This window comes from Oryzias latipes, chromosome 17 (genome assembly GCF_002234675.1).
Source record: "Oryzias latipes chromosome 17, ASM223467v1".
Lineage (NCBI taxonomy): Eukaryota > Metazoa > Chordata > Actinopteri > Beloniformes > Adrianichthyidae > Oryzias > Oryzias latipes.
The window spans coordinates 27,044,699-27,058,884 of NC_019875.2; the positions used below are offsets into that span (position 1 = coordinate 27,044,699).

Consider the following 14,186-nt stretch of genomic DNA (forward strand, 5'->3'; position numbering starts at 1 on the left):
TACATTTTTTTGAGTTTTTGGGCTGATCACTCAGGCTGTTCCCACAGAACCGCATAATGCAATTAAGGTTTAACTAACATTGAAGCAATATTACATAATTCTATTATTATTAATATTATATTACAGATGGAATCTAGACATATTTGACATTTAAAGCTATAAATGAAAATGCATTTTAATATTTTTTATTACTGCCACTTTTTATTTAAAGCAACAAAAACAACATGTATTTAAAATAACAGCTTCAAACATCAAAACCTGCATTTTGGGTCTTTTAGACATTTTTTGTTCTTTGCAGTTAAATAAAATGTGTCATATTAATGTATTCAGGTATTGTTTGCAGTGGTGTGAAAAAGAAATGCTTATCATATGTGCACACAACACACGTTCCTCACTGTGGTTCAGCCAATTGTAAATGACCCATCTAGGTTAACGAAGTTTCAGATTGGACACTTTTTGTTTGCATCACATGTACGTAAAAAGGCAAAGACAGTAGAGACACAACAGGAAGATAAACCTAGAACGTCAGAATGTGTCTATGGTTTTTAACGGTTATTCTCAGTATTACGTCGCTTTTTCACGTATCTGTGTCCTTTGCATCCTTATTTATAATCTTTCTGGGTTTTATTTCAGCAAATTTCTAAATAACTCATTTAAGGAGGACACATGGAAGAAACCAAAGAGGAGACCCCTACCTTCCTCCGTCCTCCCCAACATCTTCATATGGGTTCGAAATGCACATTCCATCATGATCCTGGGCAGGTTCTCCTTCTCCTTCTGCTCTCTCCTTCTCATCTCTGTCCTCCGTCTCCTCTCTTTCATCCAGGATCTTCCTCTCCTGGCTGAGCGATCGTCGGATCTGAGGCACCTCATGTGGAGACTGCATAATGTCCAGACTCTTGACTTCAGTACGGGCTTCCCGGTGACGATGTCGTCTGTGCCTGGCCCCTTCTTCAGGCCCCTGACTGGACCTGAACTTCCGAGCCATCCTGTGTCTGCCCCCTCCCGTCGTCCGGTGGTTTGGTCCTGACGTTTTTTCTTCGCTCAGGGTCACCAGAGGTCCAGCTGCTGGGGGCTCGGGCATTGGGATGGTGATGGACATTGGCGGCTCAGGTAAGGGCATCCCTATGGACATGGGGGACTCTGGCAGGTGAGCTGGGCTGGCCTCTGGGGTAATGGCAGGTGGGTGGTGGGGGATGGTGGGGGTTTCAATTGTGTCTTCTGTCGGCGCGCTAAACAGCTCCTCCTTGCTCGCCATCTGACGGCGTTTTCTTAGCTGGTTGGCTCTCTGCTCCCAGACAGACATGTTAACTTTCCTCCTCCTTTCTCTGCGGTTGGCAAAGGCACTGGGGCCATGGACCGGCTGCTCATCTACGCCCCCAGATGGACCATCAGGCTCGTCTGGGAAATTTGGTCGCCCTCTATGGATCGCCCGTTTTCTGTATAGATAGGGTCTTCTTCTGCCACTAAACACCATATCAGAAGATGTACATCAGTTTGCAGCAACAATTAGTTGACAGCATAAAGTTGTGTTACATTTATTAAAACTATTGTGTCAATTTGCAAACAAGATATTTATAAAAAAAATTAAAAAGTTGCAAGAAAAGGAAAGACCTTTTCTGTGAATTTGTATTTTTTATAACACAAAATATTCCTATGAAAAAGTATGCAAAAGGACATTCAAAACTAATGAAATAATAATAATAATAACAAGAAATACCCGAGAGGAGGGAACAGATCAAAAATAGAACGTAACAAAATCCACAAGAACAAAAAAGGGAGTGCAAGGTCGAAGTGCAAACGTTGGTGCGACATCTACAAAATAATCTCAATAACCGAGTAAGGAAACTCAGGAGGGAAATCTGTGTGACAGGATGCAAACAGTTCTACTTACTGTTGGTCGGACTCTTTGGTAGTCCATGTAATCAATGAGTGATCATTTGAAAACGAGACATTAGTGTCTTACAACATTCACAGAACTTTTGTTGTGGCACAGAACAAAACATGTTTGGGAGAAAAGGCTGAACCCAGCGACTGAGCGTTAGGGCCACCATAAAAGAAAAAAATACCGTAAATGTAATATATTAGAATAAAGTCATAGAACTATAAGAAAAATGTCGTAAAATTGTGAGAAAAAAGGCTACATTTTACAAGAATAAGTCATAAAATTATGAGAAAAGTGTTAATATTCTATGGGGGAAAAAGTGTACATTTATTATCTAGAAATGTGTAATTTTACAAGTCATGCTTTTTCAAAAATAAAGTCATAGTTAAGCATGACTCTTGAGGTGGGTGATGACAAATTCATCAGGTTACGTATGATTGTCTTTGTTAAAAAAGTTAAACGAGAACGTGTACAACCTTTTTTTGGTAAACACCACCAGTGCCAGTGTACGAATGTGTGTATGAATGTGTGTGTGACTGGGTGAATGGGTCTGTGACTGTAAAGCGCTTTGTCCTTGAAGGAAGAAAGGCGCTATATAAGTATACGCCATTTTCCATTTATCATATGACTTTCCTCAGCATAATTATACATTTTCAATTTTTTCGTATTATTTTAGGACTTTTTCCATAATTTCACAAAATTATTCTCATTCCTTTAATGTATTTCTTTTTTTATTGGTGGTCCTAACACTCCGTCATGAACTGCAAAACAGGCCCCTTAGAAATAAGCCAAACGTCTTACCCCATTAAATAAGTAGAAAAAATCAGTCAAGGGGGTGAGAAAAACAGTCTCTTATTCTTATTTTAAGAAAAAAAATTCTATTTACTAAGACATATTCTCTCAAATAAGATTATTTTCCTCAATGAAAAAATTCTTGATAAAGATTTTTGCAAGACAGAAAATAAGACAAATTTTAGGGCCTTTTTACCTTCTTACGATTAAGTTTTTGCAGTGTAGAAATCTGCTTTTTTCACAAGGAAAAAAAGATTATAAACTCAGATTGTTGAGCAAATATTGAGTAAATTGCTGAGTTTTAAAAATGACTCCCAAGGGAGCAGTATTTGGTTCAGTGCCATCTGACAAGCATAAAACATAACAACACGATGGAGCCAGAAAAAACTGTAAAACACTGTAAATCAGCTGCAACACTTACAAGACTTACATTCATATATGCCACAGACAAATGATACGTTCAGGGTCACAACTGGAAGAGAGTCAGAGTATTAAGGGCATTTGCTGCTGAGAAAATGAGCTATCGGCTTTATCCATAAGACATTTTATCTTTAGGCTTTATCTCCTAAAATCCCCATTATAATAACAGCTCTGCAAGCAGCAGCTACTTAGATTCTAAAAAACACATCATCTGATATATTTATGTTGATCAAATATTCGTTTTTCAGTGCGCTGCTCCGTTTGTTCCAGAAATGTCATCTGAATGGTAACTTCTCATGCTACATGCAGCAAAGTGTAGGCATAATTTTCTTGATTTTGATAGTGGGATGTGTTAAAGGCTGTGCTGCTTTTTCTCCATTGTTTATTGTCTATTCTTTAAACTGTGAAGGTAAGAACAGAAACTTGCAATCGGTTTAATCACTACAAACTATTTATTTGATACTTGCAAAGATTTAAAACTTTGTTTTAGCAGGTTTTAAGTTGTTTTTAACTTCTTTTCACTAAACACATATCCAGGTTTTTCTCACAGTCAGCACAGTTGACAGTTGTATGTCTCATTAACAGCTAGGATCTACATATGAGGATATTATTAGTGATATTAGTTTACTATGTCCCTTACTTTATGATTTACTTTTTAATTGTTTTAATTTGTTTTTTAAGTTTTGAGTTTCAATGCACAGCACCAATAAATATGAGATGAATGTGAATGCTAAGGTTATTTTGTCAAATTTCGTTTCGAATTTACTTCAGACCAGATTTGAAACTCAGACTCCTCGGTTCCTGCTAGACTGTTGAGTTTGAAATGTAAGTTTCATCCTGACTGCGACGTCTCTGTCACAACAGCAAAATCTAATCAACCAGCTTCATTACAAGCAAGTGTAAGTGACTCAATTAGTCTAGTGACACACGTATTTATTATTCATTTCATTTTCATCAATGGGGCCTTCTTGAATTGGCTTTGAATTGAATTCTTAGGCTGCTGGTTCACTGAACGCACAAACAGGCTGACAGGTTACTAAAAGAAGATTATTGTCCTCATTACTGAAATGATTGATTCAGAGCCCAAAACATTTGCAGAAGGGACTTTTCACAACCCAGATAAACCTGCGCTTAGCAGCTTGAAAACACAATGTTAGACTCAACTGCGTCATACATTCAGTCAACATGTCTGTTTTTGAGAGGAACCATAACAATATTTTTTTTTTCAAAAAACACTGTTTTTGCTGTAGATCACCAATACCCAGCAGAGGGCTGCCTGATTTCATTTTTTTAGCATGTAAAAATCTAAAAAATAAAATTCTGATTTTCCTTCATATTATCAGTAACTTACTCAGATATCAGGCCATCTCTTCCCCTGGCATATCTCTGATTGAAGAACTCTTCTTCCTCCTCTTCATCCTGACAAACCGAAACACAAAACCTTACTGTCTACGAAGGAAAGATAATTGTAACACAATCAAATAAATGAAACACACAGATACATTTGATTTTTAAACAAATGAGGTTTTAGCAGAAAGCAATGCAGACCTTGGTCAGCTCCTGTGCATTGGCGAGGTTGTCCACTGCGATGGCTAAGAAGACGTTCAGCAGCGTGTCTGTTTTGATAGAAGTTATGACAAATACACAAAAACACTGGAGCCAGTTATCAACCTATTTTTTAATCTCAAGCCACATTAAGAAAGAAAAGACTGGTTATTAAACGGAAATAAAAACATTTGGAGACCCACTCTGATGAAAATTGGGTTTTTGGTGTTTTTAACATGTTCTTGTGGCATTTTATTTATGATGATGGAGGACATATGTTAAGAGGATTTAGCTCAAAATTGCATTTTTTAGTATTTATTTATTCAAATCATTGTGAATCAGGAGCAGATAAAAAAATTCAGTTTAGAAAAGATCGTATTTGTAATGTATTAAATACACGGGGTGGGTCACAAGCTCCCCAAAATGCTCCATTCTGATGGAGACAAATAGATTCATGTTTTCATCATCCGAGCTGGCATCTGGTTCAAAACTGTACAGCTGGATAGCTCCGATATTGCTCGCCATTTTTGTTGCACCAGTATGTTGGGTTAAGGGTGTGAGGGGCTGTAAGCTAGCGGGAGAGTGCGTAAGTGAGGTGTCAGCAACGGTGAGAGGAAGGGGGGGGGGGGGTTTCTCTGCACCAACTGTGCCACGCACAACTCTGAGGCAAATTTCTACTTAACTACTGCCGCCCCGCAGAAACTATGTCCTGGAAAATGACACCGATTTCTTGATTTTGGCTAAAAACTGCTTTAAATGGCTCAAAAGATGATCAGAGTGGATCTTAATATGACTGTTATGGCAGTAATTTACTCAGACAGACCCTTGCAATTACACCTTTTCTAAAGCACAATTTTACATGTATATAAAAACAAGGAAAGGAACATTTTTATGGTGGATATTCAGGAACTAAATGGTCTTGGACTGAGTGCAGTTCAAACTTCAGTTCCCATAAGGACTTTTGTCCTCAAATGTCACATTTGACCTGCTCAAATAAGAGGTAGAACTGAAAAAACAACATGCTGGAGCAATTTTCTTCTATTTAAATGATTTCTACTACAGTTATTACCCCGACACAATGCCAGACCCTCTTTAGCTCATCTTATATCCTTGCATCAGAATTACTTTAATGGCTGAAGAGTCTCTCAGTTTCAGAAAAACACCTGAAAATCAGATATGGATGTGAAAACATTTTCACTTAACATGGTGGCAGCCTCCTCCTCACTTTCTTCAACCATTGTTGAAAACAAAACGTTTCCTCCTTCAGCACTGTTAATATTTCCATATTTAAACTCTGATCAGGAACTGGAGTCAGAGCTCTCTGGTGACCTTTGAGGACAACAAGGATACAGTTTCCAAACAGCGTCAGCACAATGAAGTAGATGGACGACCACATGCCGTACTGAACACCTCCCTGAGACCGAATCCCATTATACATCACTTCGTTCCAGTCCTCCCCGGTCAGGATCTGCGCACAATTAAAGACATAGAACATTAAGCAGATATAATTACATTTTCCACACATGATTCAAGAGTAAAATAAATCACAGAAGAGACATTGAGCCTCCTAACTGCAAAGTAAAAAGATAATAAGGTAATAATTACTAGATGTGGCAATCAAAACATTGCCTCAAAGAGAGGAAAAAATTGGTTTCAAGGTACTTCTGATGGGGACCGTTCACATTTTGCTCGTCTGGTATTCATGTGCGCATATGTGTGCACGAATGTGTGGGATGATGGCAGAGGCGAGGGGCGGAAAGCGAGCGAGCAGAGTTGTTTAATCTGTGCCCGGGGTGAGAAATATCCCAAGATGCAATGTGTCATTGAGAGCAGGCAGGATGAGGGAGCCAAACCTGAAACACTGTCATGATGGCAGCTGGAAACGTGTCAAAGTTGGTGGGAGTGTAATCTTCAAAGATGAACCTAGAGGCAGATAGAGAGCAGGGTCAGATTTGACCCAGGAAGAACAAAGAGGAGGAGGAGGATGTACAGAGCTATTTTTCACTGGATTTGTCTATTTATTTTTTCTTATTTTAAAAAGAGAGGCCATTTAGGAAATCTTTGTTTAGCTACAGGCGCCTGTTAATATTTGCAGCAAAAATGTATATGAAAAAAAATCAGGAAAACAAGAGTAGAAACCTCTGCTGTAATAATGTAAAAGGCTCATACCTCCCTCCAAAGAGCTGCATCCCAAGGAGAGCAAACACCACAGTGAAGAGGAAAAGCAGGAAAAGCAGGCTTATGATGGACTTCATGGAGCTCATGAGAGAAACAACCAAGTTTCTGAGGGATGCCCAGTATCTAACAAAGGAAAAAAAACATCCATTAAGGTAAGTTTTAGTTGAGAAATCAGAAAAAGGAAACATATATTAACTTTTTATCATCTGATCATCTTTTGATCTACTTTAAAAATGCTCCCAGTGGTCTTTTAATTATGATTGTCATTTTTAGCCAAAATCAAAAAACCTGTGTCATTTTCTAGGACATAGTTACTGTAGATCGATGGGGGCGGGACCGTTGGCATGAGCAACCCCGCCCCTTTTAACCTCCACATTGCTGAGAGCTTGGAGCAGGGAGCTTGTGGCTCGCCCAGCGTATTTTTGTCAAAATACGATCTTTTTTAAACTGCACTTTTTCTTCTGCTTTTGATTCACAACAATTTGGATAAAGAAAGACTCAGAAATGCAACTTTGAGGTTATTTTTCCTGATATAGGTCTTCCATCATCAGAAAAATGTCCAAAGTACATGCTAAAAACACCAAATACACCATTTTCATCAGAGTGGGTCTTTAAGAGTGCAGCTGTTTCTACTCACTTTGTGATTTTAAAAATTCTCAGGAGTCTCAGTGCCCTCAGTACGCTGATACCGAAGGACATACCGGGTCTGAAGAAGCCCCAAACTACCTCAAAGATGCTCCCAACAATGACCTGAAAACATGCCACACATGACAAAGTAAAATATAACTTTACCAATGCAATAAATTCTGACTTTTTAATGTCATTACTGTCCATTTAGATCTTTAAATTTGATAAATTGTTGCAATTAGTCATCTTTACTTTGCTCCATCACACAAAACAGTTACTAAGCTGAAAAATGAGCTCCCAGTGGTTCTTTTTTTCACTGTCCTTTAGACTTTAATGCAAAAGTTTTTCTATTTTTGGAGTTACATGAGTTAAAAATGAGAAACGCATGATCTCACCCCACAGTCAAAGCAGTTGAATGATGAGTGGAAGTAAAGCCGGAAACCAAGACCGTACATTTTCAGAAACATCTCAGCCAAAAACAACCCCAGGAACACAAACTCTGCATAGTCTGGAGACAAAAACACAATAAAAGACTATTAGTGGGATGCAGCGTGTGGCATCAACGGATGCAAGTAAATAAATAAATAGCAAATAACGATGAAACCCACAGAGGAAGATGGTGAGCCAGTCAGGCTGGTCGTGGTGCACGATGGCCACGCAGATGGTGTTGAGAGCCACCAGACTCAGCACCATCAAATAGAAGGTGTCAGTCTTCACCATACGGCGGATGGAGATGCGCAACATGCGCTCCTTGCGCCGCAGGTAAGCGGCCGGACCACGGCGGCCACTGCGGAAGTTCATTCTTGATCGTGACATGCCTCAAGAAAAAAAGAAGAAAGAACATTTTAATTTAAAAAATATATATATGTATTCTCATAAAAAGAGATAAGAATTTGCTGTAAGCAAACTTCAGGGTAAAAAGTTGTCTGAGACATCGAAAAGGTTTACAAATCATGTGCTTTAACTTTTAAAATCAAGAAAGTTAATACAAAACACAATTTTTACAGACTTTGCAATATTTATTCCACTGAAAGATTTATTTAATCCATCAGTGGATGGATTAAATACTCTGCACAGCCATATATATATTGGCTATATTGGCTATATTTGAATTCTTTTATTGTAAATTGCCATTAGTGACTCCTGATCTCGACCCCCAATTTTCCCTGATTTAATAATCCTGCTATTATTTAAACGAACAAAATTAGATTATAAACATAATAATCTGCAATTGTATTAATTTAACAAATGTCTTCTCAAACAGGTGCTCCTTCAAAGTGGCACTCGGTTCTAAAACTTTTGACAGGTTTTCTCTAGAAAACAGACCAAAAGGCTTTTCACTCACTGGCAGTGGATGTGTCAGCAAACTTGTCATCTCCCGGCGCACCTCTCCGTGCGCCTGTCTTCTTACTCGCCCTCTTTAGCACTGAAACGTTTCACAAAAACTCATTCAAGTTAAAGTCTTTGATACAGTGTTTGGATTTACAATTTACACAGTAAAAGAAAGGAACTTTAAAACTCATATATATATATAAAGAGGAGGTGTTTTTATTCCTTCAGTCTGTGAACGGCAACAGTAAATATTATAATATTTCTAAAATGTAACCTTTCTGTACTGTATTGTACTTTTTACTGTATTATGTACTTTTCTGATATATGTAAACTTACCATCTAATGGTGATCTCCCTGAATTTTTATTCTCCTCTGCGAGCATCACTTCCTCTGTAATACAGTAAAAACTCAAGGTTACACTTAAAGCGTATCTCATCCCATCAGACACCGAAAAGTACATTTTTTGGGGTTATGATGTCGAAAAGGGTCTGCAAACACTCTCAACAAGCAAGTGCTGCTTCGAGAGGTGGGTGTGACCTTCTTTGAAGACAAAACTCTTATTCTCTCTTACATTCTCACAATCTGTGTATCTTTTCTCCCCCTTCTTCCCACACGTTCCCACATAAATATGCACAGCGGCTCTTTCACACGCATGCATGTAAACAGAATAAAACCAAAAAGGAAGACGCGCGTGCGTATGCATGCATGAGCTCAAATTTAAGTCAGTGAGTCAGTATCACCTTTTTCTCACCCTCTGCTTGCGTAGGAAGCCAGCGATGTAGAATACCATTACAGCCCTGTGTGTTTGTGCTACTTTATCGAAGGTTTCAAGCAGCCAGTATTTGAAGAAGACCAAGCGCTTTTTTAAAATGGAGAAGGAGCCTTTAATTTCACATCACAAAAAAACACTAATTCAAATTTCATCCTCAACCCAAACCTATTTTAATTTTGCTAATAAGGAACAGGCTCATTTGATTTGCATGTGCATATCATGGAGTCAAAGGGTCATAATATTCCATAAATTAAATGAATTATTGATGATTTTTGACCTGCAGCCAACAAGTGATTTAGTTCACACCAGGAGAATGTGGGCATTCTAGTGACATGTGCAAAGAATGTTGAAAAACCGTAAAAAATGATCCGGTTGAAACAGCTGCTTGTGTTTGGAGCTACTTTCCAATTTCTTTCTATATTCAGGCATCTCCAGATTTGTCCTCAGACTCAAATTTATAACATTTCCCTTGCTTCCTCCTTCTTGTTTTAGTTTTTCTGAAATGTGACTGTCTGCTTAAAAAACATCCAAGAAAAGAAACATTGATCTGGACCTGACAGCCCTGGTTTGAAAGCATTTGTCAGGTATAAAAATTACAAACAAGATTACTCACATTTATGGTTTTCTGAACTATAGACCCCTTCCAGTGAAATCAGTACTGTGTATACTCTTTTGACACATCCTACGGTTAAAATCATCACCTCTGATGTAAAAATATTTGCCACCAAATCTTATCATGGAGCACACACATGTGTTACTGTTGTCAACACAGTAAAACTCCAGATTCTAGTCTCATTTGACCAATTTCTACGCAATGAAGACAGAAGACTACCATAGTGGCAGCGGTCAAACGTGAAGGGTGGCAGCATTTATTTTTTATTTAAGCCAAACTGTCAAAAAATATGGAATATAATGTTCACCTGTTAAAGCCTTTGATTGGTATGTTTATAACTTGAATAAATTGGGAAAAAAAGAAAGAAAGAAATGAGAATCATCAAGAAAACGTTAAAAAAAGATATCAGAACAGGAATAGTTACTATGGCAAATAGAATGACTGAATAACTGCTGTTTATTTCTTTACTTTCTGTTTGCAACGCCAGGGGGAGGAGTCCAGTTCTCACATAAAGTCAATGTTTGACTCTCGCAATTTGACTCCTAAAATGGCATAGAGTTCATTTGGTAACATCACGCGGAATGTTAGCATCGAGGAATGGCTACATTTGATCACTTTAAGTCATCATTTGTTTGGATTAAATACAATAATGAATGCACCTGCATTCATTAACATATCAGTTGCGAGTCTGTCTTACATACGACGTATGTAAGGTTGTTCTGCTGCCAAGTACCTGCCCTGTCAATCCAAGCTCTGTAGCCATTGAGCTCTCGTTCCACCTGCTGCTGCCGGCGTAGCTTCATGAAGGCCCTTCGGTTCTCCACCCTCTCTCTTTCCTTAGCAAATTCTCTGAAGGACATCACAGAACTTGTTAAGTTTTTTTTTCTTTTCATGCACACATGTTTATGAACAGTCCTGCTCACCCTGACAGAACTCCCAACACCAGATTCAAGACAAAGAACGAGCCGATGATGATGAGAGGAATGAAGTATATCCAGTTCCATGTAGGACCCAAGGCATCGTTGGTCTGAAATCCATAACATTCACATCATCAGAACACCAACAGAAATCATACTTTGTCTCCTTTGGTCCGACCCTTGAGCTCACGTTGTAGAGCACAGCCGTCCATCCCTCCATGGTGATGCACTGGAAGACGGTGAGAACAGCAAACAGGATGTTGTCAAACTGTGTGATGCCATCATTGGGCCCAATCCAGGTGTCATTGCATTCATACTTCTCTGGACATTTCCTCACACCGCATGCAAATGCCAGCTCAGATGAGTCAACAGTCTCGTTATCTGCAAACATAAAACATATCAGTGCTGTAAAAAATCTCCTTCTTTATACAAGATAGAAAAGATAGAAAACAATATTTTTTCCTTTTTAAGTGATGGTTAAATTTTAAAAGTAACTATAAATACTCATATTTAGTTACTTTGTTCTGGCTATTGCAATTATTTTGTCCTTAAATAGATGTGTATTGCTCAAAAAAAGTTTTATGTCTTTAACTCGATATTTTTTTACACTTCCCCGCAAATATATAATATGTTATGCACTCCAGCAGTCCAACTATGATTATTTCTAAACCATAAATTAAAATAAGACCAGAATTCTTCTTTTTCAAATCCATTTCTCTTAAAAATTATTGGTACCATATATTTACTTTCAAACTTTTATCCTGCTTGTTAAATGCATTTGTACTATGTTAGAAGTCAAATAACATTGTCAAATCTTTCTCTTAAAACACGACCTCTCATTATTCACCAACGAAAACTACTGGTTAAAAATATTATGTAAAGTAAAATAAAAGAAGGCCCAAAATATTTACTTATTTTTGTCTTGTGATCCTTCTGTAACACCTTCTAGCCTATGAAACGAATTAAGTAGATTTGTTTTTCGGATTAAAACTACTGTTTTGTACCTCTGACTAAGGCTACGGTCAGCAGTCCTAAAATGCCACCATGCAGCCAACATGCAGCCACCTCATTGCGAGTTTTCAGCAAAATTGGAAGGTGGGCGCGCGGTGGCATTTGTCGTCGGGAGGCAGCAGTCGCATTTTTACGCAACACGTGGTGGCCGCAGATATTTTAAAAAAAAAGATGAAATTTTACAGCGATCTGACAGTTTCTTAAGATTGGTCACCAGGGCACATTTTAAAGTTGCGCCGTGGCAGTCCAGTGACAGGTGGGTGGCAGGAAGGCAGCAGCCCAATAATTGTCTGATGATCGACGGATTTAAGACTGCCACCCCCCTGCCCCCGTGCTGACTGTTAAAAATCATATGGTTGCAGCGTGGGCACTTGACATGAGCTGGGGACCCGGAAATGGTCAAAATGGTCAATCTGGCGATTCTGGCCACCATGGGACCTGCATAAAAATGGGGGGACTCATTGTTGCATCTCAGCGACTCTGAGACCTGGGTATTGACGAATTGATGCTGAGAAGAATAGAAAAAAGACGGAACATTGTGCTTGTTGCACTACTCATAGACGAAGAGCAACGTTGTTTGGTGAGGCCATGGTTGCAGCACAGAGTGTTGCTCGGACAGTATGTGTAGACAATGTATATAAAAGAGTTGTATTTGTGACCATGGCAGAAGACAACTGTTTGTGCTACATTCCTGTTCACATGATTTAAAAGTTTACAGAAAGCATTTAATAAGGAACAACACGTAACATATCGTGTGAACCCAGATTTAGTGTTGAGGAAAGCTTTGTTTTTTCCAGACAGACATTTTTTGCATTCTTTTTCTGGTCTTCAAATAAGACATTCACAGTAGTTTTGGTAAAAATGCATTTAGATGTATGTCTGCTCTACATGAAGAAATGAAAAGTATTTAACTGCAAAATTTATCAAATAGGTTATCTGCATTTAATGTTATTATATGGCTTCAAAGAATCCTGGGCTAAACTTCACCAAATCTATGCACAAAGTTGGACAGCACTGTTCATTTTATCAAGAAATAGAGTATATTTGCACGTTTTCGTGTTATCTTCAAACTGTTACAAAAACAGTGAGAACGGGAAAGACTTTCTTTGAGTTGAATTCTTTGGGTTTATTTTGGCCCCGGATCTGGATTCAGCTCAGAGTCATGTCAGGCGATGACAGTAAATGCAATGGTGTGGGGGTATGATTACAGAGCAGTTGTTGACTAATTAAGCGGTAGCTAAATCAGCCGACAACAACTCCAATCATACCTCTCAGCTCGCTGTTGCTGCTGGAGGCCTCCAACAAAGACATTCACACCCTCTCTTTGAGAAATTTGAGTAAACCACATGTTTTGTGTACCTGCTCGTGATTACTTAGTCATAAATAATCCAAAAACAAACCCTGCTCTACAGTCAGCTCAACAACGCAGTAATAAAAAAATAACACACTACTAAACAGCAAGATGCCCACAGACTGGGAGGCGCATTCTGAGTTGAGTGTTAAGCTAAAAGCTTTCAAATTAACAACAATTTGGGCTCCTCTGGTTTCTCTCTGCCTATTCATACTTAAAGGATCCACCTGCAGAAGAAGCAGCTTTTATTTACCGAGAATGTCGTACGATGGCATGCAGGTGTGGTGAAGCTTCCCGCTGTAAAACTCCAGCCCGATGATGGCAAACATCAGGATGGCAAAGAACAAGAGCAGGCCGATCTGGAGCAGGGGGATCATGGCCTTCATGATGGACTTCAGCACGATCTGCAAACCTGAAAACAGTGACAACAAAAACATTTCAGAAAGACTAACAGCACACTTTATTGTTGTATTACTTTTTTCTTTAGTACAATACTTTACCAGATCCCCTTTGATGACTCTAAAGTCCCCAAAATATGATTGCACTTTTTAAATATACCTATGTATAAAAAATTATTAAAAAACCTAGGCACATATGCCCCTGGATCTATAACCGGACAATCTGTATTTTCAGAAAGACAGATTAACTGGAGTTTACCCATTTGAAAATAGTGATTTGGGGGTTCAAACAAAAGTTTAAAGCTCTGTTGGATTCACCCACTAAACAACCCACCAGTCAATCAA

At 38.6% G+C, this 14,186-nt stretch overlaps 1 protein-coding gene across 4 annotated transcripts in view; it reads right to left on the reverse strand.

Annotated features, from left to right (window-relative positions):
* Nucleotides 1–14,186, reverse strand: part of LOC101173258 (voltage-dependent R-type calcium channel subunit alpha-1E) — a 67,947-nt gene that overhangs the window by 20,897 nt on the left and 32,864 nt on the right. For all 4 annotated transcript variants that reach the window (XM_020711142.2, XM_020711144.2, XM_020711145.2 and 1 more), the window contains 15 exons: nt 13,697–13,855; nt 11,272–11,462; nt 11,088–11,191; nt 10,898–11,013; nt 9,116–9,169; nt 8,793–8,873; nt 8,056–8,265; nt 7,843–7,955; nt 7,458–7,570; nt 6,812–6,943; nt 6,496–6,565; nt 5,993–6,110; nt 4,646–4,713; nt 4,449–4,516; nt 696–1,466 (listed from right to left, as the gene is read on the reverse strand). In XM_020711142.2, the coding sequence (XP_020566801.1) occupies nt 696–1,466; nt 4,449–4,516; nt 4,646–4,713; nt 5,993–6,110; nt 6,496–6,565; nt 6,812–6,943; nt 7,458–7,570; nt 7,843–7,955; nt 8,056–8,265; nt 8,793–8,873; nt 9,116–9,169; nt 10,898–11,013; nt 11,088–11,191; nt 11,272–11,462; nt 13,697–13,855 (2,368 nt within the window). The remainder of the gene's footprint in view (nt 1–695; nt 1,467–4,448; nt 4,517–4,645; nt 4,714–5,992; nt 6,111–6,495; nt 6,566–6,811; nt 6,944–7,457; nt 7,571–7,842; nt 7,956–8,055; nt 8,266–8,792; nt 8,874–9,115; nt 9,170–10,897; nt 11,014–11,087; nt 11,192–11,271; nt 11,463–13,696; nt 13,856–14,186) is intronic.